Here is a 21,483-nt window from a genome sequence, read left to right on the forward strand (position 1 = left end):
CCTGCTAGTATAAAACTACAGTAGTTCAGTCTAAATGTAAAGTATCAGATTAATCAAAAATCGGGCAAGCTTTATCTGGGAACCATACGTGATATTCATAATATTCCTGCAAAAATGAATCTAGCCTTATATTCTGTATTCCTAAAAAATGCTAACTAATAATTAGGAGCTCATGTCCCCGCCCCTTCCAACAACAGTAGCAGGTTTTTTTTAGCAGTCCAATATCATGCTGACAGTTTTGTAAAAGATTAATACCTGCAGTGGTGACTCGTGGTTTGAAAAACTGGAGGGCAGCATCCCCCCCCCCCCCCCCCCCCCCCCCCCCCCCACCCCCCCCCCCACAGCATCCCCCCCCCCCCCCCCCCCCCCCCCAAAAAAAAAAACAAAAAAAACAACAAGAAGTGAAACCACGCTTGAAGTGTATTGAAGTGTATTGAGGCCACCAAAAAAAATAATCTTTTCAGCACTTTTTTTTCCCCTGTAACGTAATGGCTAAGCCACTGTCTGGCAGAAATCTGGGGGGGCACGTGACCAGGTGTGCCCCGCCTACGCGTCGCCACTGAGTACCATTAATAAGTAGCAGAAGTGGGAGAGACTGGGGTGTAAATGTAGTACTTTGGGCTTGCTAGCCCAGCTCTTAACCAATGTACAAAAGAAACAGTTTTGCTTGGATGAGTAGTTGTAGAAATGAATAATTCTTTACACCAAGGGGTCAGGCTCTTTTCAACACTTGCTGTTCATACATTAGGAAATGGCTGGCAGTTCCATGATGCCTTAGCAGGTTAGCACTCTATGGTAAAAGGAAACTGCAGCTGCCAGTCTCAGCTCTAACTGAGGAATTCAAGTGTGTTAAGTTTCGGCTGAAAATGACACTGATGGAATTGCGTTACGAGTGTGTAAGGGAGTTAACACTCATAGTGAGGGCTGGGAGAAAGTGGGCAGCAAAGGGCACGGTGGAAAGGCTGCTCTTCGTATCAGTGATATCATGAGTCAAGTACAACAGGGAAGAGGAGGCACAAAGCAGATCCAGCTGAAATGAGGAAGTTGTTAGTTACTGACATGCAAAAGCAGGAGTGGAGGATGAAGTTTCTCAAGGTAGTGTTCCAGGATAAACAAGGAGAATGGATGAGATGGGAGAATGTGGAACAGTATAAGACTGGTTGGCAGGGCCTGTGGACAATGGAACAGAGGAGGATCAGCTTCCTAATCAGGTCCACATATGATTCTTTCATCACCGTAGAACCTGAATGTGTGGGTAGAAGAGAACCTTGCATGTCCTTTGTGCTCATCACCAACTACCCTGATGTGCGTTCTTACAGGACATAAGGTAGCTCTGAGCCAGGGTCATTTCACTTGGTGTCATGACCAGGTGTTGCAGTGCTTGGTATTAGCACTAGAAGAATGGCATAATAAGATCAACAGCTTGCCACCAATATCAGCAATAGCACACAGAGAACTAAATTCCTTTGACCAGGAGAGCAATCAACACGAAAGGTTATTAGAAATAAGATTCAACTGGGACAATTGGAGGCTGCTAGAGCTTGAAGAATGCAAGCAGATGTTGGCCAGCGCCTTTTTTTCCAACCCGAGACTGTGGTCAGTCTCTGCATGGTTTGTTCTCCTGGTGGAGTTAACAGTGCCATGGGAGGATTCAAGAGGAAGAAACTCCAGTATCCTGACTTAGCCGCTGAGGTGGAACAGGTCCGGGTTTATCCAGTAAGTAGAGGTGGGTTGTCATGGATTCGTCATGCACTCCATCTCCCGGCTGCTCAGAGATATTGGTTTCAGTGGACAGGAATTGCAGCGTAGAGTGAAGGCTCTAACCGAGGAGGCAGAGAGTAGCAACTGGCTCTCGATGAGGAGGAAAGAGGACGATTGGGGATCTCAAAAGAGAGGTGACAGGTGAAAATGAAAAAAATGGTTGTCAAATGATAGAGGAAGGTAACAGCAATAAAAATGAACGAATGGCTAAGGTAAGGAAACAGGGCTGGGTTTGGTGGGGGATGGAGTGGAGTGGTGCTGGGATGCCAGCATCACTGTTGAGCCTTCCTGAGGTGTCGTGAGCTAGTTGTCAAAACACAGAAGACGGGAGGTGCCCATTTGATTCTTGAGAAGTGAGCCCATCCAGCCCATTCCAGACAATCTTGAGATGCTAGTGGTGACACATTTTGGTTGATCCCTTGTGTCAGCCTTGCCACAGTTGTGTGTACTGATGTGCTAGGGAGGTTGCAATTAGGCTAATCCCTAGAGCCAGCATTACGCTTCAGCCATCAACTTGAGCCAATAGGAATTCCACATTACCTGCTGGAGCAAAAACACTGAAGGCTAATATATTACATGAAGCTATGTCTTGATTGGCCCCCACCACTACTATCTCATTATCTATCATCTTGGTGAAAGCCAAGTCCAATAGTAGCATGAAGTAAATAAAAGCGACTTTATTGTAATACAAAGCAGGCTTTTCTTTAGTGAATAACTAACTGTACTCTGAAAAATCTGCATTTTTAAGTAATTTGAAATAGCACAGGGTTATCAAGAAACATCAGGGTACCTGTAATTAGTTCCAAATGTCCCTCATTCAAAATTTCACAGATGGCTCACCGCCTACAGAAATCCAGCCTTTTGAACAATTATGATTAAATGCACTGAGTGACAAAATTCTGAGATGAATGTGCATGACTGCACAAAAGTAGAGAAAATGTCTGTAGTAATGTTCCATTTAACACCGCAGCTATTGTTCATAATGGAAATCAAAAGGAAACCACCAGAGGCATTAATTTATAAGGATCCTGCTATTATCCAAAATTAGTGTGCCCTCATTGCTTTTACTTCAGTTTCTTTTTTTTCTTTTATAAAGAATTTCTATATAATCCTGCAAGAGGTGGAAACATGTGTTGCCATGGATTTGAGTATCTAACAGAGCAGATAGAGCCTTTATCCAATACAGCTGTGTTTTCTTATGTGTCAGCTAATATGAATTCAAAGACAAGCACACTTAATTGTAAGGACTGCCTAAAGCACCATTGGCGTCATGTCCATAGAAATGTTTTAATAGTCCTGCATCCATGTCTAAATAGTTGAGTGAATGTGTTCCAAAGATTAGTGTATATTAACCAGAGTTGTTTGTTAACCAATGAGTTGAATCATGTCAATAACAAAGGACACTTAATGAGTGGAAATGCAATACATTAACATCCTATTTCTTCTTCTCTTCTTCTTCTTCTTCTCTTCTTCTTTACTGTTTGGAGATGATCTCTTATTTCTTATCGCTCTTTCTGCTATAGTGGGTAATTTAGCAATGGTCCCTTATGCAACGGTCCCTTTGTATTTGCCACGGTTACAGCTCAATTACAGTGATACTGTTTTACACAGTTAATTATTTATTTCTCTCCTTTCAACATGTTTCTTTCTGAATATATTCCGATGTATTTGTAAGTGTAATTATGTTTATCAAGTGTATACTTTTTAAAAAATACAAAAGCAGCGTAAACTACACTTGACTAACAGTGTTTGTTTTCTTTTTGGCTTGTAGAGCTTGGACTTTATAAACCTTATATGCTGTTAACACAAGGAAACTGTGGCACTACAAGTACAAATACAAGAGGAATAGAAAACAAGAAAAGTGTCTAAAAGACTGGATCACATGTGGCAAAATGAAACTGCTTTAGTTCAAAGGATACAATTTGCATCAAATTCTATTTTGCAACCCTGGATCTATGCATTGAACACATCACTGAGGTTTAGCACTGAAGCATTGCCTTCACTTAAGCACATAAATAGCCTAACACCTCCTTCGGCTGAAAGAATCTGTAAACTGAGGCAGCTTAAAATTTACTATATAGGAGATGTACATCGCCAGATGGCAGAACAGGAATATAAACATCTCATCCACACACTTGAGAGAAAGTAATAGCCGCCTACTACACTAAAAGATATCCAATCTGTTTCTAAGCAAGAGTAACTTTCTGGATGCGTACAGCCAACTTGTAAAGCTACACCAGATAGTCCTGACACTTCCTGTGACATCACGTAGTAGTGAGAGAAGCTTTTCAGCTCTAAAGTTTGTGAAAAATCATCTAAGAACAACCAGGACACAAGATTACTTAAATTACCTAATGGTAATTTCAGGTGAAGCAGAGAGAACTAAGTCAGTAGACCTGGAGTGTGTTTGACATGCCTTCTGCAATTTAATTGATAGATACTAGGAAGTAATTCATTCATACTATACATCAAACATGTGCTGTGTGAATATATCTTAAACGTTAAACATCTGTAAGTGACAATACTGTAATATCTTCTTGCTAAATACAGACTTCATTATTCCAAGTGCCCATTGCAGCGGTGACATTTTAGGCCTGTGTATGTAGTTTCCTCTCCCTTTACCTTCTCCATCCTATTTTGGATTTTTTCTCTACCCTCCCCATCTCCTCATTTGCAGTGAAGTCACTTTCTGGTTGATAGTCCACCACCTGGTGTTGGAGACTTCTTTGACAGCCCTGGAGGGATTGTGGTTCTCAGCAGGCTGGAAGTCAGCAGTTCATCTTTTTTTAACATATTTAGACAAAAAGGCAACATTCAAGCAGTATCAGTATTTGGTGTGAGCTCGAATATCCGAGTATCCTAACCAAAATTACTACTCCAATACTTTGATTAAGTTTTGATACTCGTTTAATTCTAAACAAATGGAAAAATGCGCTAACCTGGAAAAACTTGGCACAGTATTTTTGAGAGAGGAGGAAGTTAAAACTACAATTGTCACCTCACTGGTAATTGACAGGGAGGCGGGTGCACTTCATTACCTAGCTTTGCTATTGGCTAAGGGAGTATATGAGTAGTGAAAATGGCATTTAAAAAAAAAAAGTAACGTGTGGAAGTATTTAGAAAAAAATGAAACAAGACCACTGTGCAATATAATCTCTGAAGCACAAGCATTTCGTATTGTAAATCAACAAGTTAAATGCTCAATCATCTAAAATTCAAGCACCCATCTGCTACTTTGGAAGAAAACACAGAATGTGGCAAAAAACAAGCATTGTTGCATCTTTTACTGTGTGCAGTTGTCGCGATGTGATACGTCGGGATGAAAAGAAAATGGCTTGATTTCGTAATCAGACTTTTTTTTTAAATGATTATTATATTATAGAGTTAGCAAGGACAGGTACAGTGCATCTCGTTTGCATGTTATATATTATAGCATAGATGCTATTGAGCAAACTTATTTTGTTGTGGTTTGTAAGTAAGCAGTTGTATTGCATGTTTTATATGAGTTGTCAAAGGGTGTTTGTGATAGAAAGACAGTGATTCTTGGTGGTAAATCTTCCTCCTGACCTGTGAGGGCGCTAAGTAATGGGAACAGAGTACTCTGGACAGCTTGGTCTGACACTTCGTTCCGAGGGTTAAAAGGAATTCGGCCATGTCGAAAAGAGACAGAGCTTTGGTACACTAATTCATTGACCTGGAAGGGAAATGATGTGGCAGCCGTGGATTACAGGAGTGGCTGCAGTCGTTTACCAAGGGGTCATGAGCGACTGTATAAATAGGGGTCGAAGCTATGTATCTGTTCCTTCTTTTGGTTTAAAGCATTTGAACTGTAAGTACGGTGAGAGACCCCATGAGAAATAAAAACTTTTGTGAGTGTTTTGTTTTGTTTGTCTGTAATTGACTTGTGTTGTATATTACTAGACGGCCAAACACGATTCTGGACCTGTTGCAAGAGGCGAGGCCAAACCCGAAACAGCACTGCACTGTAACACAATAAACTGTGTGTGCACCACTAGCACTAATTCATGCACTAGCAGACTTGTGTGTGTTTTGTGTTTTGTGTGGCTGTATAACAAAAACGGGACTATTATTTGTAGGGCAAACCCGGGGATTATAATTGAAGTAATACACGCTGCTGTATTACTTAACATCATTATCGTTTACTGTTTGTTTTGCCATCAGGCACTGGACACAAAAAAAGATCATTAAACAAACTTATAATTTGCTGTCTGTTCATTGATTACCTGCACCTGCACACTATCACCTGCTTTGCCACAGTGTTAAAATGCAGTTGAATGCTTTGAAGGTCCTTTTTATAAAGTTCTGCGTTTTATAGTTAAAACCACTCTGCTGTGTGTTCTTATTTCTCACTTCTAGTTTAAATCATTTTTTACTTTGAATACATTAGATGTCTTAGATGTTTCTTCGCTGTTACTGTTGATGTATTTATCTATGCATCCCTATGTGTGATTGCTACTAATATGTTCTGAGGATATTTCACTGTTATGAGTAATTAGATGTAATTCTTGGTATATTTGAAATATCTTATTATTTGAAATTCCCGTCCCTAAACGGTATTTTTTTTTAATTTAGTCATCACCAATGTTTTTTCATTACCTCGGTTTTCTCCCCAATTTGGAATGCCCAATTGTTATTTGTATCCCGGCTCACCGCTGCAACTCCCTGGCGACTCGGGAAATGGAGGCTGGAACACACATCCTCCGAAACGTGCTCCTATGAGGCCACAATACCTATAGTGTCGGAGGACAACACAAATCTGATGGCTCCACAGCAGAACCGCAGGCGCCCTATCGTCCACAGGGGTCACTGGTGCACAGTGAACCGTGGATTCCCCTGCCGACCTAAGTGCCCCCCACCAGAGGGGAGCTCTGCCAGTTGTTCACCACCCCCTAGGAACCCTCAGTCACGGTCAGCAGTGACATAGCCTGGATTCAAACCTGCAATCTCCGGGCTATAGGGCTCACCCTGCACGTCACGCTGGAGAGCCATCGGGAGCCCAGCAAATCAATATTTGAATACTCTACGGCATTGCTCACATAAGGTCAATTAGTTAACAGTCCACCTCCAGTGACATAACATCACAATATCAATGGCAGCAGCCTAACTAACCTCACAAATGTCAGTCAGCCACAGATGTGCCCAAGAAGGGGGCCACAGGCATTGCCAAATTTACAGAGATGTTTGCCTCGGCAATCCTGAAAAATATATATTTTGGTGCTGTATAGTGCATAACTTGTTACTTTTTGTTTAGGTATTGAAGAACTAAGTATTCTTTAGAACATAGCAGGCTGACAGCAGTGGAGAATGTGCTTTATACACAAGGGAGGAAAGATTAAGGCTGCCTGCCAATGTTTCTCCTCCCACTCCCTAGCTTGTCCTTGGTTATGCCAGCTAAATACCAGCAGTTCATTGGAATGCCAGCAGAGTTGCTAATTAGTGGCACAAGCTATGCATGCTTTGTAATGTAGACGCCTGTCGATTGACAACTGGGCAGAGACCACCTGTACAGCCATTAAATGGAAGCAATTCTGGTAACCACTTTTTGGAGGATGAACTAAAATAAGTGACCAGAAGGTGTTAAGGTGCATATGGATTCTCAAATAAAAAGGAGCAAAATGTAGACAAATCCTATTAACATATACTGTATGAATAAGCAGGCATTTAATTGAGATTTGCCTAAGCAGTTTATGTAGGTCAAGTATTAGAGGAAAAGGCTGCAATAAGGTTATTCACTGTTGGGTTTCAGAAAATGTACAAAAAACAGTAGCAGTACTTTGTGTAGTGAATTACATTAAAGGTCCAAACATACAAGAAGAAAAGGTGGAGGTTGCCCTCTTTGAAAATTAAACCGTACAAGAAACCTAGCAATGAAGGTCAACACCATTATAATGAGATTAAGTGACAGCAGCTATTGCCCAAGGCTGTGGGAAAACTACAGCAGCTGGCAGGTTTCTGACACACTTCTAGTAGTACAATGAGAGATGCTGTTATGGAGGTCATGATTCAGAGTTAATGATAATGAAATAAGGGTTAGCTACTTTGGAAATGGTAAGTATCCTATTCCTGAAGTTACCATCGCATCAACAGCCATGTGTCAACCTGCAAGTCAATTAAGTCAATAAACCATACATTTAACAATAGTAACATGCTACAATGCAAATATCAGGGGTAAAGTTGGGATGGGTTAATAAGCATAACGTGCAATTCATTTTTAGATGGTAAATCTCATTGTACATTTACAGTTTAATCATCCTGCATAATGAATTGGAATTTTACTGTAATGCTGTTATATTTAGGCTTTTCATTTGCTTCAACTTGTAAAGATCCAATTTAGCTGTATTGTTTAAAACCCTTAAAAAAATAAACTTAACATATCACTTAAAAACAACATCCTAAGAAAACTAATTAATAAGGAAATTTACAGTACGACCGTCCATAAACTATGGAGATAAATTAATGAGTTGTCTATCCTCTGTGACTAACAGGCTCTCCAGTGTAACATATCATTTACCTCTGTACAATGAAAGCAATGTTTTGTAATACATTGCGTAACCTCCACTTAAAACTTAGATAGGCATGTGTGGCAAAGTGCCCGCCCCTGTGTGTATTTTGTGTTGTGTGTTAATGTTGGTGTATAGGCATTGGTACACGGGATATAAACGGGTCTGTGTAACACAAGTGTTTAAAATGTATATTTGTATTTAGGCACGAGGATTGCACAGCACTTCACATGCAAGTAAAAAGTAATAATATGTGAGCACGTGGAATTGCACTTTATTAATTCATGTGCAGTTGTACCACGACTCCAATTGAATGATTGATTAGCAGTCGAGTCTCGATACAGCTGAATAAAAGCAGCATGTTTTCACTCACTCGGTTGTGTGTTCAGTGAGTGGAGAACAGGATTGGAGACGGAGGTAAAAATAATAAGAACAATGGTAATCGTTAAATAGAAGCTCCATGTGTTTGGTCTGTATAGTCAGTTTTGTTTGTCTTTTTGTTTTGGCGACGAGTGCCATGTCCTGTGTTTTTTTGTTTGTTACAACCTTTTTATTTTCTGTTCTGCTAATTCATTAAATGCTGAGCGAGACCAATCTCTCAGCTCCACCCAACTCCACCTCTTTTTGTTTATTTACTGGTTCCTGTTTCTGGTCTGACATCCCCCCCACTCCGACCATCTTTGTGACAGCATGTAATACACAATAGGAGAACAGGAAAAATATGTACCTTACAGGTTGACTTTGATCAAACAATATCATGCTGGTAATTGTACAGCACTGGGGAATCACCCTAGATTTTATCAACCACCCATCCAAGGTTATCCTGGCAGAGGTTCATGCAATCCAGTGGATTTCATGTTACTGTAACATGATCTGAAATGAATAGAGCCATGACTTATCCATGGCAGGGTATAGGTTGATCAGATCCCCTTGGATGAGGCACATGACCTGGCGAGTTTATCCTCAACACCATATGCCTAGATCACAGGAAAGGGCCGCTTTGTTAGGAAGAAGCACCACTGGGATCAGCTTTAGTTTGGGTTTCTTGGTTTCTGCAGCAGAGCACACGGGTGGCAGCATGAGCCCACAAAGTCTGAGAAGGCTCTGCAGCTGTGCAGCTGGGGGGAATAGTGTGAGATATCCAAGTCATGACCATCTGATCACAAACCAGGAGCTGCATTTCATCCTGCAATTGCTAAGTGTGGCCACATTGGTAGAGAAAGATGACCCAGGCAGTATTTTACCCTGATGAAGCAGCTGGATAAGGGAAGAATTTCAACCAGAATGATGCATTAGGACAACAGTATAGTCACAACCACTGTGTTGTATGTCATTCTATTTGAGCAAAGCACAGCATTATTCTGGAGACCCAGCTGTCATTGCCTTAACATTTGTTGTAGTGTTTTAATCCCGAGGCATGTTTTCTTCTTGTGGATCGCATCACTATTTGTATTTCAGTGACCTTGGTCGAAAGCATGAATTGCTTGATTGACATAATTTATAAATGGCTGGTTATAGGGAAGTACAAAAAAAGGATATGGCTAAAATATCCTTTAAACATAATGGCTTTTTAACATAGCAAACACAGACACCCATTTAATAAAGGTTGCATACACACCCCTTTTATTGTATACAGTACTGTTTACGGCACCCTCTTATACCACCATGATTTTTCTGTACCTTATAACTGCTCTTATCTGTAATGTAATATTTTATAATGTGATATTTTGTAATGTGATACTTTGTACTGTGATATTTTGTAACATTTGTAAGTCACCCTGGATAAGGGCGTCTGCTAAGAAAATAATAATAATAATAATAATAATAATAATAATAATAATAATAATAATAATAATAATAATAATAAATAAAATAATAATAATCAAGCCCCATAGAGAAGCACCTGTAGATTTTGTCTGTGCTAGATTAAACACTGAGCTTGCACTGATTTTGGTTTCGATAAATTCACAGCTATAGTAATAGTCAAGATCTGCTGTAAGATAATGTATTACACATTAAATGTTGTACTTGGGTGCAAATGACACATAGCCCCAAGCTACAGAAACACTAACTCGGCTCCTACAACTTTAATATTGGAAGGCTGCCTGAACACATTCTTCTTCAATAATGTGGAATCCCTTTAACACTTTATACAGAGGTACTGGTTTCTCAGTTAGCCTGAAGTTAGATGGATTGTGACAGGGAGAGCCCTGTCGTTGGTTCTTGCGCGGATGTGTGCAGCTAGGACGCAGAAAGGGAGATGCGTTACTAGGCAACCAATTGAGCAGTTAGGCTCACCTGGTGCTGAGCTGATCGGGCAGTCCGGATTGGCTGGGGTCATGCCTGGGGAGGCTGCGCTGAGCTCAAAAGGCATCTGTGCCACAGCTTGAGGTGATAACACAACTACACAGAGGGGCACTTTGTTGACATCAAGTAGGAGAGCGTCCTCTCCACAGGATTAACTACACAAAACCCTTCCACTCCAAGACGGTGCTCGTGAAGGCATTGCCCAGCCAAGGTCATTTGAAAAGATGTTTAAAGAGGGTTTGCATTGTGTAGTAGGTTCCTGGAGCATAATGTTCCTTTCAGTGAGACTAGCGTTCGCCACTTGGCAAACATTTATTTTTAGCTTTGTTTTGTTTTCTTTTCTTTATTAAATCTGACATTAAGGCTACGATTGCTGGTACCCTAGTGACAGCCTATGTGTGTTAATTAAATCTGCGCGCCTGTGTGGCATGTCAACACCCGGTGCTCTGTGTCTGTCTCAGTGTTATTCAGTGATGACCCACGTATGTAACAGCCCCTTGCATTGCAAAGTGGCTGCTTATTGTGTACAAGTGATCGGTGATGTAGTGCAGGAATAATCACATGGAGGCAATTGTAATCCAGTTAGAAAGACTTTATTTTGAAATTCCCGGTCTGGTGACCAAAACAATAAAGTTCTTGCAATACACACCTATGCATAAAGCACGGAGGGTATTTACAGAAGTGGTTCTGCACAACCAAAATAATAACACTGTATTTATCCGCCCCACAATAATACAAGACACAGTCACCAGTCCGGGTGCATGCTATAGTGCTCGTGGTGGGTGAAAATTTATTAAAGACAGTGAGTGTAAAGTGCAGTGATGATCCGGTTTAGTGCTGGCCCAAGGCGACAGCTCCGGATTCGTGCTTAGCTGTCTCGTGATTACAAAAAGACACAGACAGTTACTAAACACACAAACAAACAAAACAATCACAAACTCTTTTCTTATTTCAAGGGACAATCTCACGGTCCTTCCTGTTCCTCATATTTTAAACCAAACGAAGGAAAAGATAAGCATTTCTCTGGCCCCTTTTATGCTATCCCGCATGATCCCTTGGTAAACGACTATAGCTGTGTCTATTGCTTGCAGCTGCTAACTCGTTTACCTTCCAGGTCAATATGTTCCTGCAACAGAGTCTCGCTTCCTTCCAGGCTGACCAACTTCCCGACCTCAGAAACAAACTGTCAGGCCAGCCCATCCAGAGACTTCTCCTTTCGCTATTAAGCGCCCTCACAGGTCGAGAGGGAGCTTTACAACCAGAACTCATTGTAATTCTGTCACACCTTGTTACAGGGATACTTTCTGGGGTGTATCTGGGCTGCATCCCAGCAAGCCAGCAATTTATATCCCTGTGTGCGGTCTTGGCCTTTCAATGATGTAACTCTTTAATTAGCCTCATTTCTTTTCCAAATAGCTTGTCACTCCCTGGACAATAAGGTATACATTAATAATGGAAATGTAGCTTTTGAATTATTTTGAATTTGTGTAATTGTAGTTCAGATGAAGTGTAAATATAAATGAGGACAAATAGTCAGAAATAGCTTGCAGCTTGAACTTATACTGTTATATTCTGGAACAATTGTTGATTTTTAGGATTTGTTTTGCCTCTGCACCATTGCTACAGTTACGTAATGCCAATGAAAGGTATTTTTCGAAATGAAAGACATTCAGCCTCAAACAGCTACAGTAGGCCTAAACCAGCCCACCAAGGGGAGCCTCTCTCATCCTAATTCATTCATCCTTCTTGGGTATCTTGTGATACTGACAGTATAAGCCTGTTTCAGACTATTTAATACTAATTAATCCTGTTTCCTGGTTTGATCTTATATTCCCAAAAGACTGTCAGAACTAAAATGAGCATTCCACTAACTGATTCAATGGTAAACAATCCCTCATGTACTGTATATCCTCACATGTCATTATTTTAGACTTTGTTTTATGCATTTTCTTGCTTTAATCCAGATCAAATTTTATATGAATGAATAAACCATTTTACACCTGAAAATTGTTCTATAGTGGTTCTAAAGATGTCACTATAAAATAGCATGTAATTATATTTCATGCAGTGCGTATTAACAAAGCTAGAAAAAAAATTGCTCAAACAATTTGCGTCACTCATTTACATACCAAAAATATGCTTTCTTTGAGATGAATAAAGATAAGATAAAATACTGCATATGGTAGTGTACTCCCCTCAAGAAAACAGAAATAATAAAGCATTTGAAGAATCCACCTTGCTCTCAGCTACACCCCAGCTATTTAATAAAAAAAGAGAAACCAGTGTCTGACCATATACATTTAGAGTAATGGGTTTTCTGATGATGATCATCCTTAAGGTATTCTGTCACACTAAACCAAGTTGCTTCAGATGGAGGTCACTGTCATCTTAGTCATCTGAGAATGATGTCACTATTTCACTGTTCATAATTGCATCATATTGTTTTTATATTTTACTGATTCTGCATTCCCAGATCATGCCACATGGGTTCCTTACAGTCAAATTGGACTTTCCCTATATGCAGGGAAATACTCATATGATTACACTTGAGTGGTAGAACTACCCAAACTGAAAATTATGTTATTGTAATTAGAAAATGCTTTATGTTATCATAAGGAAAACATACATCTAGCAGTCTTGTTGCATCATTTCAAAGAGTAAAGCTATCACAGATTTATTTTTAAGATCAGAGGGAAGCTGTAACTGCAGTGATATTGGTAGATAAGATGGGGAGCGAGTCAAATAAATCAGTATTATTAGTAAAACAAAGGAGCAATGTAGTGTTCTCTTTCAATTTGAAAATAGCCATCAACCAATGGGTATCGCCATCAGGTGATAGGATTATGCTGAGCTTAATATAAAAGCTGCTTTTAGGCCTCTGTAGCTCTGATGTCAGCACCCCGCCCCTCGGGTGCTGAATAACTATGCAGAGTGTAAGAAGCTCAGTCTCTTTTGCTTTCTGGATCGAACGTAAATATATTGTTGTTTTTACAACACTCTTAAATAAAATAATTCAGTGTTTGTACTCTCCGTCGCCTTAATTGAGCACTGGAAGCTGGCGGCTGCCCCTTCCCCGGTTTTATCTCACTGAAATTCCAGTTTATGTTCGCTGAGCGTGGGCCGTAATATCACCGGGCTCTGTTGGTTTTTGCGCCCGCTTTTACCTCTGTATTTGGTATGCCGGCTGGCACTGCCTCGTAACACTCAGCCGAGTTGCTACTATTAATCACTACTCGTTCTATTCTTATTATTTGAGAGCCTTTATTGTTAATACATTGTTAACTAACACTTTTGTTTTTCTTTCTCAGAAAGAAACCCACGAGGTGTGTGTGTTGGCCCTGGGCACACCCGTGCCCCATGCACATCTATACCCTGTGCACATCTGTGCACCCCGTGCACACCCGTGCACACCCATGCCCGTGCACTCATCTATGCACCCGTCTGCTTGTGCACTCACCCGTGCACATCGGTGCCTCATGCACCTATGGACTTACGTGCCTCGTGCCCCGTACACCCATGCACATATGTGCCCCATGCACCCCTGTGCACTCCGTGCACCATCTGCGCCCCGTGCACACCTGTCCGTCCCTGCGCCCCGTGCACACCTGTCCGTCCACCATGCAACACGAGCACGTGCACTGCCATGCATACTATGCCAGGCTTTCATGAGTGCGGCTCTGTGGCAAAGTGCCCGTCCCTATGTGTATTATATGTTGTGTGTTAATGTTGGTGTATAGTCATTGGTGCACAGGATATAAACGGATCTGTGTAACACGAGTGTTTAAAATGTATGTTTGTATTTAGGCACAAGGATTGTACAGCACTTCACGTGCAAGTAAAACTTAATAATATGTGAGCACGGGGAATTGCACTTTATTAATTCACGTGCAGTTGTACCGCGACTCCAATTGAATGATTGAGTAGCAATTGAGTCTCGGTAGAGCTGCATAAAAGCTGCATGTTTTCACTCACTCGGGTTTGTGTGTTCAGTGAGTGGAGAACGGGATTGGAGACGGAGGTAATCGTAAGCATAATAAAACAATAACGTAAAGTAAAATATCACCATTTGCTCAGCTCCACCAAACTCCACCTCTCTGTTGTTTATTGCCTGGTTCCTGTTGTTGGTTTGCCGTCCCCCATTCCGGCCGTCTTTCTAACAGGCTCTTGCAGCTGAAACATGCCTCCAGAGGACCCGCATGACTTTTGTGTCTCGGCCTTGACCGACAGAACGTTCTGCACCATATGTGGGAAGTTCAAGAGCTGGGTCCTCAAGGCTAGAGCCAACAGGGCAGTGGGTCTGGGATCTCCTTCCAGCAGGGGATCACAGTCTGAGTCTGTTCCCCCTTCAGGTAGGACAGTACCATCTCCCGGCACCCTCCCTGTCTCCCGAGCAACCAGGAGGGTTCTGATGATGAGAAGTTCGTACAGGAGGGACGTTTTTGCAACTCGCTGGACAAGCTGCAGCAGGAACGGGAGGCATCTCCAGGGCCTATGTTTGAGACTCTGGTTGAGCAAGAAGCTCAACGCCTAGGGGTGGAATGGCCCAGGAACAAGGAGCCCCAGGGCTCCGCCGGCTATGCCGGTGCGTAACAGGACACTAGCGATTTTCCCAGACTTTGTCAGGGAAATCCAGTCTACCTGGTCCAATCCGTCTTCAGCACTTAGTACAGTTGCTGAAGCATGGGTTTTCATTAACATGCAGGGAGCAGAAGGTGTCGGCTTGGCAGCCTTCCCCCCGGAGGACCACCATTGCAGCCCTCGTACAGGCGCTGGGCATTGGGCCAGCTAAGGACATACAATGTCCGAATAGGCAATGTAGGACAACAGAGACGCACCTCAAGAAAGTTTGTGCCACTTGCTACCAAGCAGCTAGGCTTTCTAACATTTCGAGCTTGCTCTATCTATCAGGTGATCCTTATCAAGGAGCTCCCTGACATGATTATGGCGGCTCAGAGACGAGAGCTAAACCAGGTCTCCGAGGCAGTCACCAGACTGGTCCTACTCACGGCTACAGAGGAGGGCCGATGCCTCGCAGTGCTGGTGGTCACCAGTCGGTAACTCTGGCTTTCCCAGACTACAGTTAAGGAGCAGGACATCCTGTCTCCTGGATGCCCTTATCACTCCTGGCCATACTTTTGGTCCCGCAGTGGAGGAGATGCTCCAGAGATATCTGACGACCAGGGAGGCGTAAGGCAGTATGCCCAGCTGCTCCCACAGAAGCCTGGCTTGCCCGCTAAGGGTCCCCCCCTGTGGGGGCGACAGCCTCCACCCAGGCCCGCTTGTGCCCCTAAGGCATGCCCGGCAGCACCTGCTTCGCAGCACGGTCAGCCTGCAAAGAGGGGCAACTGATGTCCAAGGTTCCCGCGACCTAAGGCTCAGCATCCCTGAAGGGCCACAGCAGCCTTCAACCCCTTTCTCCCAGTTACTTTACTGGCAAATCAGCACCAACGACAGTTGGGTGCTCAAGCTATGTGGGCTGGTTACGGCCTTCAGTTCCAGTTAAAACCATTATCGCATGGTCTCCCTGGTGACTGCTTTGGTACACAGTACCTATTAGTTGATGGCTATTTTCAAATTGAAAGAGAATGTAAGGTTGCAGATGCAACCCCGGTTCTCTGAAAGAGAAAAAAGCCATCAAGCAGCGAGGTCACTTCAGTAGCCCTTGCGGCCTGAAGCAAAAGAGACTGAGCTTCCTGCTCTCAGCATAGTTATTCAGCACCCAAGGGGCGGGGCGCTGATGTCAGAGCTACGGCAGCCTAAAGGCAGCTTTTATATTAAGCTCAGCATAATCCTATCACCTGATGGTGATACCCGTTAGTTGATGGCTATTTTCTCTTTCAGAGAACCGAGGTTGCATCCACAACCTCAGCCTCTGTTTTCTACTTTGGTGTTCATTGCCAGCCATTGATCTGAAACCAAATCAATGGTTTATAACTTCTAAAAACTAAACTTAAACCTAAATGGCAGTATTGATTGGTATGTATGTGAAATATTAGATTTGTCCTAACTAAAGTTTCGTTTGTTGCTTCCATTCACTTTGTATTATTTTTAGTCTCATGTGTCTCATCCTAGTGACTTTAAAATTCATGTTATTTAATTTGTCAATACCACTAATGTATATTGCTAATTTAAATACCTATCCAGCACACAAAGTATAAAAACAGCATTGCTTCATCACAATACTTGCACAATCGTGTCAGTAAAATATAGTAAATCATTAAACAGGGAGCCCGAGCCCACCTGTTAGGTCTTCTTATGTTGCATCGATTCAGATGTATGTAACAACTACACAGCGAATAGCCTTCTGTTACTTTTCAGGGAGGTTCTACATCGGTCTGATTGTATACAACGGGGGCTTACAGTTCCCATGTGCCTCTCAGAGCTGTATTGAGGATACAAGAGTGATTGAAACTTCTGAGATCAAAAGAGTCATATGGGATGTGATTAATAAAACATTGATATGCATTTTATCTAAACAAGAAGAATCCATTCATTGGGATAATTCTGGTGTGTCGTGCTTTTGTTTGTATTATTTAATAGTGAACTAAATGCATTCATTCTAATGGGTATTGTAAGATATTGAAATTGTTTCTAAGCTTCTAGGGCCTGTTCATTATGAATTATTGTGTTGACTAGAAAACCTTTGTTAATAACTCTGGGGACCTGCTGCACTTGATTGTAAAATGCCTGATACAGAAAGTTACATACTTGAAAAAAAACAAATGTTAATTAAAACAAGTTGCCATTTTTAACCCTGATAGGCTGAGCACTGCAGTTATTTGTTTGGGGATTTTGAGACTACCACACACAAGTTAAAACTTTAAGTAGCAGGATACTTGTTTAGCTTTTAATTATTTGTTCCAATTCAGGAGCCAGAGCAGCTTACATTTCAAACCAAGCTTCCATGACGGCTTGATGCCACAGAAACTCCCTCTTATCTTGGAATGGCGCTGAAAATGTATATTTAGCATATTTATTCATAAATATGCAAGGGTTGCATGACAGTGGGGGGGATTGTGGCAAATAGGCCACTGGTTTATACTACACATAGATATAATGAGATATATTCATGTATATTTTATAATGCAGTACTACCAGATAAAATGTTACTATCCACTGCATAGCAAATGTTCTTACTATTTGTGTTCCTACAAATAGATTTAATGAAATTCCTTAAATAAATGATGGTTTTCAAGAAAGATCGTCCTGTTTTAATTATCTTTACAATAACTTGTGTTGTCCAACCCTGGTTTGATTTATTTAAACAGGGTTTCCCTGGCGTTGTAATAATTTTACTGACACTGGTGCTGCAGTGGTACGGGCTCTGGAGTTCTCAGGAGTTTCTGCATAGCATACAGTCCTATTTAAAGCCCGTTTGACGGGACTACACCAGCTGTCCAAAGACAGCTGGAAAGAAATTCAAATTAACAACCTTGGGGGTGCTAAAAAGGACGGATCTTAACTAATTAAACAGAAACCGGTTGAAAAAGGACTGTAAATTAAATATTCAAAGAAAACGCGGAGGTGGTACAGAGCACGCCCCCTAGAGTCCACTGGTCGACAAACGATGCCATGTCGCCAGCAGACTCCGCGTAGGCGTGCTCTAAATTAACCCGAGAACGGACGAGGGCCCTGAACATGGCACCGCAGTCAAAGAGACCTTCCCCGCTCATCTTACGCTTCCTGGTCTTGTAAATGGCCAGTTTAGCAAGAGCCAGGAGCAGATTGACGAGGAGGTCTCTCTTTTTGTTGGAGCCACGAACAGGGTGCCCGAAGATGAGGAGGGTGGGGGAGAAATGCAGCCAGAACTGCAGCAGAAGGTTCTTCAAAAGCAGGAAGAACGGCTGCAGCCTGGCGCAAAGAAAATAAATGTGAGCCACCGACTCGGACCGACCGCAGAAAGGGCATGCGGTGTCCGAGTCGGTAAAGTGACGCAGGATCTCTCCCGACGCGAGCGCTCCGTGCAGGACCCTCTATCCCAGGTCCCCAGCTCCCCTGGAGACCAGCGGGGAACACAGGGTGCGTAGCATTCAGTAGAAGGTAGTGCAACATTTTACTTGCGATGGAAGGTACAACAGAGCATTAACTCTCTAGGTGGCAGCAGATTTGCAGCGACCCCCTTAATTGCTTTGGGTCTAGAGTATAACAAGCAGTCGATATTATCATCAAGGTCGCATTGGGGTCTGTTAATATAGGCTAATAGGACTGTCAAGGCCAAGCTAAGCACCATTATTTAATATTAAGTTACTTTGTGCAGATACATATTGGAGCCATGGTAAATTCAGAAACCACTGTCAAGACAAAGTTATTAAATCTTTGTGTGAGAAGCTTTATGTCTGTTGAATAGAGTTGGATGCACAAGCACAACATAACAAGTTTCATGGTAATTTTTTTTAGATATTTTTTCATGTCAAAGTCTCCAGGCTACAAATTGGGTTAAAATTGAAATATGAGAAGAATGTGTGTTATACAATATTATTGTAAAACATGGCTGAAATCACTGTGGGTAAAACATTGTGAGAGGATGCAACAAGCTGGTTAATATCGTGGCAGAGACTAACTGTCTGCCTTCTGTGGTACAATAAGGTGCTGTTCTGTTACCCTTGTGCTTTCATATTCACATGATGTATAGTATCAAACTGAACATCATTTAAAACTTGTTTTGTTTGTAGGTATTTCCACACCATATACCTTGGCATAAGAAGCCGTCGGAGTGGAGAGAATGACAGGTGGCGCTTTTATTGGAGAATGGTGTATGAGTATGCAGACGTGAGTATGCTGCATTTGCTAGCTACCTTTCTGGAGAGCGCTCCGCAACTTGTCCTGCAGCTCTGCATTATAATTCAGACCCACCACTTACAGGCTCTCCAAGGTAAGGATTTTATCTTCAAAGTTTACTTTTCAGACATGTCCCACTGAATAAGAGTTGGTTCTGACTTACCTAAGCCCCTTATTACATAAGTTTTTGCCCCCTTATTGAATTGGCATTTCTGAAGCATTAAGTTATATAAGCTTAGATTCAACAGCAGTTAATGGTTATGGAATTCAGTTAGATAAGTATGTTGCTGACCCTTATGATCTTTTAACAGGGAGATATGTTTAAAAAAAAAAAAAAAAAAAAAAAAAAAAAAATTTTTTTGCTAACAGTTAATGTTTAATATAAGATACTGGCTCATCATTTTGTAACTTCAGCCCTGTTTATACAGATCTCTTCCATAAACCTTTTGTGTCAGTGCATACTTACTCTGAACAAAAATATAAACGCAACATGCAACAATTTCAAAGATTTTATTGAGTTACAGTTCACATAAGGAAATCAGTCAATTGAAATAAAATCATTAGGCCCTAATCTATGGATTTCACATGACTTGGAATACAGATATGCATCTGTTGGTCACAGATACCTTAAAAACAGGTAGGGGCATGGATCAGAAAACCAGTCAGTATCTAATGTAACCACCATTTGCCTTATGCAGCACGACACATCTCCTTTGCATAGAGTTGATCAGGCTGTTGATTGTGGCCTGTGGAATGTTGTCCCACTCCTCTTCAATGGCTGTTCGAAGTTGCTGGATATTGGCGGGAACTGGAACACGCTGTCGTACACGTCGATCCAGAGCATCCCAAACATGCTCAATGGGTGACATGTCTGGTGAGTATGCAGGCCATGGAAGGTACAGTTGAAACTGGGATTCATCCATGAAGAGCACACTTCTCCAGCGTGCCAGTGGCCATCGAAGGTGAGCATTTGCCCATTGAAGTAGTTTACGACGCCGAACTGCAGTCAGGTCAAGACCCTGGTGAGGACGACAAGCATGCAGATGAGCTTCCCTGAGACGGTTTCTGACAGTTTGTGCAGAAATTCTTTGGTTGTGCAAACCCACATTTTCATCAACTGTCCGGGTGGCTGGTCTAAGACGATCCCGCAGGTGAAGAAGCCGGATGTGGAGGTCCTGGGCTGACGTGGTTACACGTGGTCTGCTGTTGTGAGGTTGTTGCCGGTTGGACGTACTGCCAAATTCTCTAAAACGACGTTGGAGGCGGCTTATGGTAGAGAAATGAACATTCAATTCTCTGGCAACAGCTCTGGTGGACATTCCTACAGTCAGTCTGCCAATTGCATGCTCCCTCACAACTTGAGACATCTGTGGCATTGTGTTGTGTGACAAAACTACACATTTTAAAGTGGCCTTTTATTGTCCCCAGCACAAGGTGCACCTGTGTAATGATCATGCTGTTTAATCAGCTTCTTGATATGCCACACCTGTCAGGCGGATGTATTATCTTGGCAAAGGAGAAATGCTCACTAACAGGAATGTAAGCAAATTTGTGCACAAAATATGAGAGAAATAAGCTTTTTGTGTGTATGGAAAATTTCTGGGATCTTTTATTTCAGCTCATGAAACATGGGAACAACACTTTACATGTTGCGTTTATATTTATATATTTTTTTTTTTTTTTTTTTTTTTCCAGCAAAGTGCGCTAAAGAGCTTTTAGGAATTTAATAGACTGTGCACTGTTGTTCATTAACAAGATGATTTCTGCTTTGGATTTGTTTAATACTCCCCTCCCTGTCTAGGGTACTGTATTAACTAACTAACTATAAAAAGACTTTCCTCTATCCATATTAAGAGCTATTTGAAATGTGGTAGATCAATCTGCTACTTTAATAGCTTGTTTGATTGGTAGGTCTATATGTTTTTTTGTAATGAATTTCCAACAATCTACTGTAAACTTTATATATGTTAATCAGCTCCCAGATAGCCGCCTGCCACTTTGATGGTCAAAGCCTAAATTGCAAACCAGGGAATTGGGTCCAAAAAAATTGTTTATTACAGATCAGTTAAAGGAGCTATCCTGTTTCTTTTTTGCAGCCAATATTACTTACTAATTT

At 41.7% G+C, this 21,483-nt stretch overlaps 1 protein-coding gene across 1 annotated transcript in view; it reads left to right on the top strand.

The window, feature by feature from the left end:
• The window catches only part of xkr4 (XK related 4), a 103,166-nt gene that overhangs the window by 49,796 nt on the left and 31,887 nt on the right, over nt 1–21,483 (top strand). Inside the window, exon 2 of the mRNA XM_041245968.1 lies at nt 19,262–19,461. Coding sequence (XP_041101902.1) covers nt 19,262–19,461 — 200 coding nt within the window. The remainder of the gene's footprint in view (nt 1–19,261; nt 19,462–21,483) is intronic.

Source organism: Polyodon spathula, chromosome 3, assembly GCF_017654505.1.
Source record: "Polyodon spathula isolate WHYD16114869_AA chromosome 3, ASM1765450v1, whole genome shotgun sequence".
NCBI lineage: Eukaryota > Metazoa > Chordata > Actinopteri > Acipenseriformes > Polyodontidae > Polyodon > Polyodon spathula.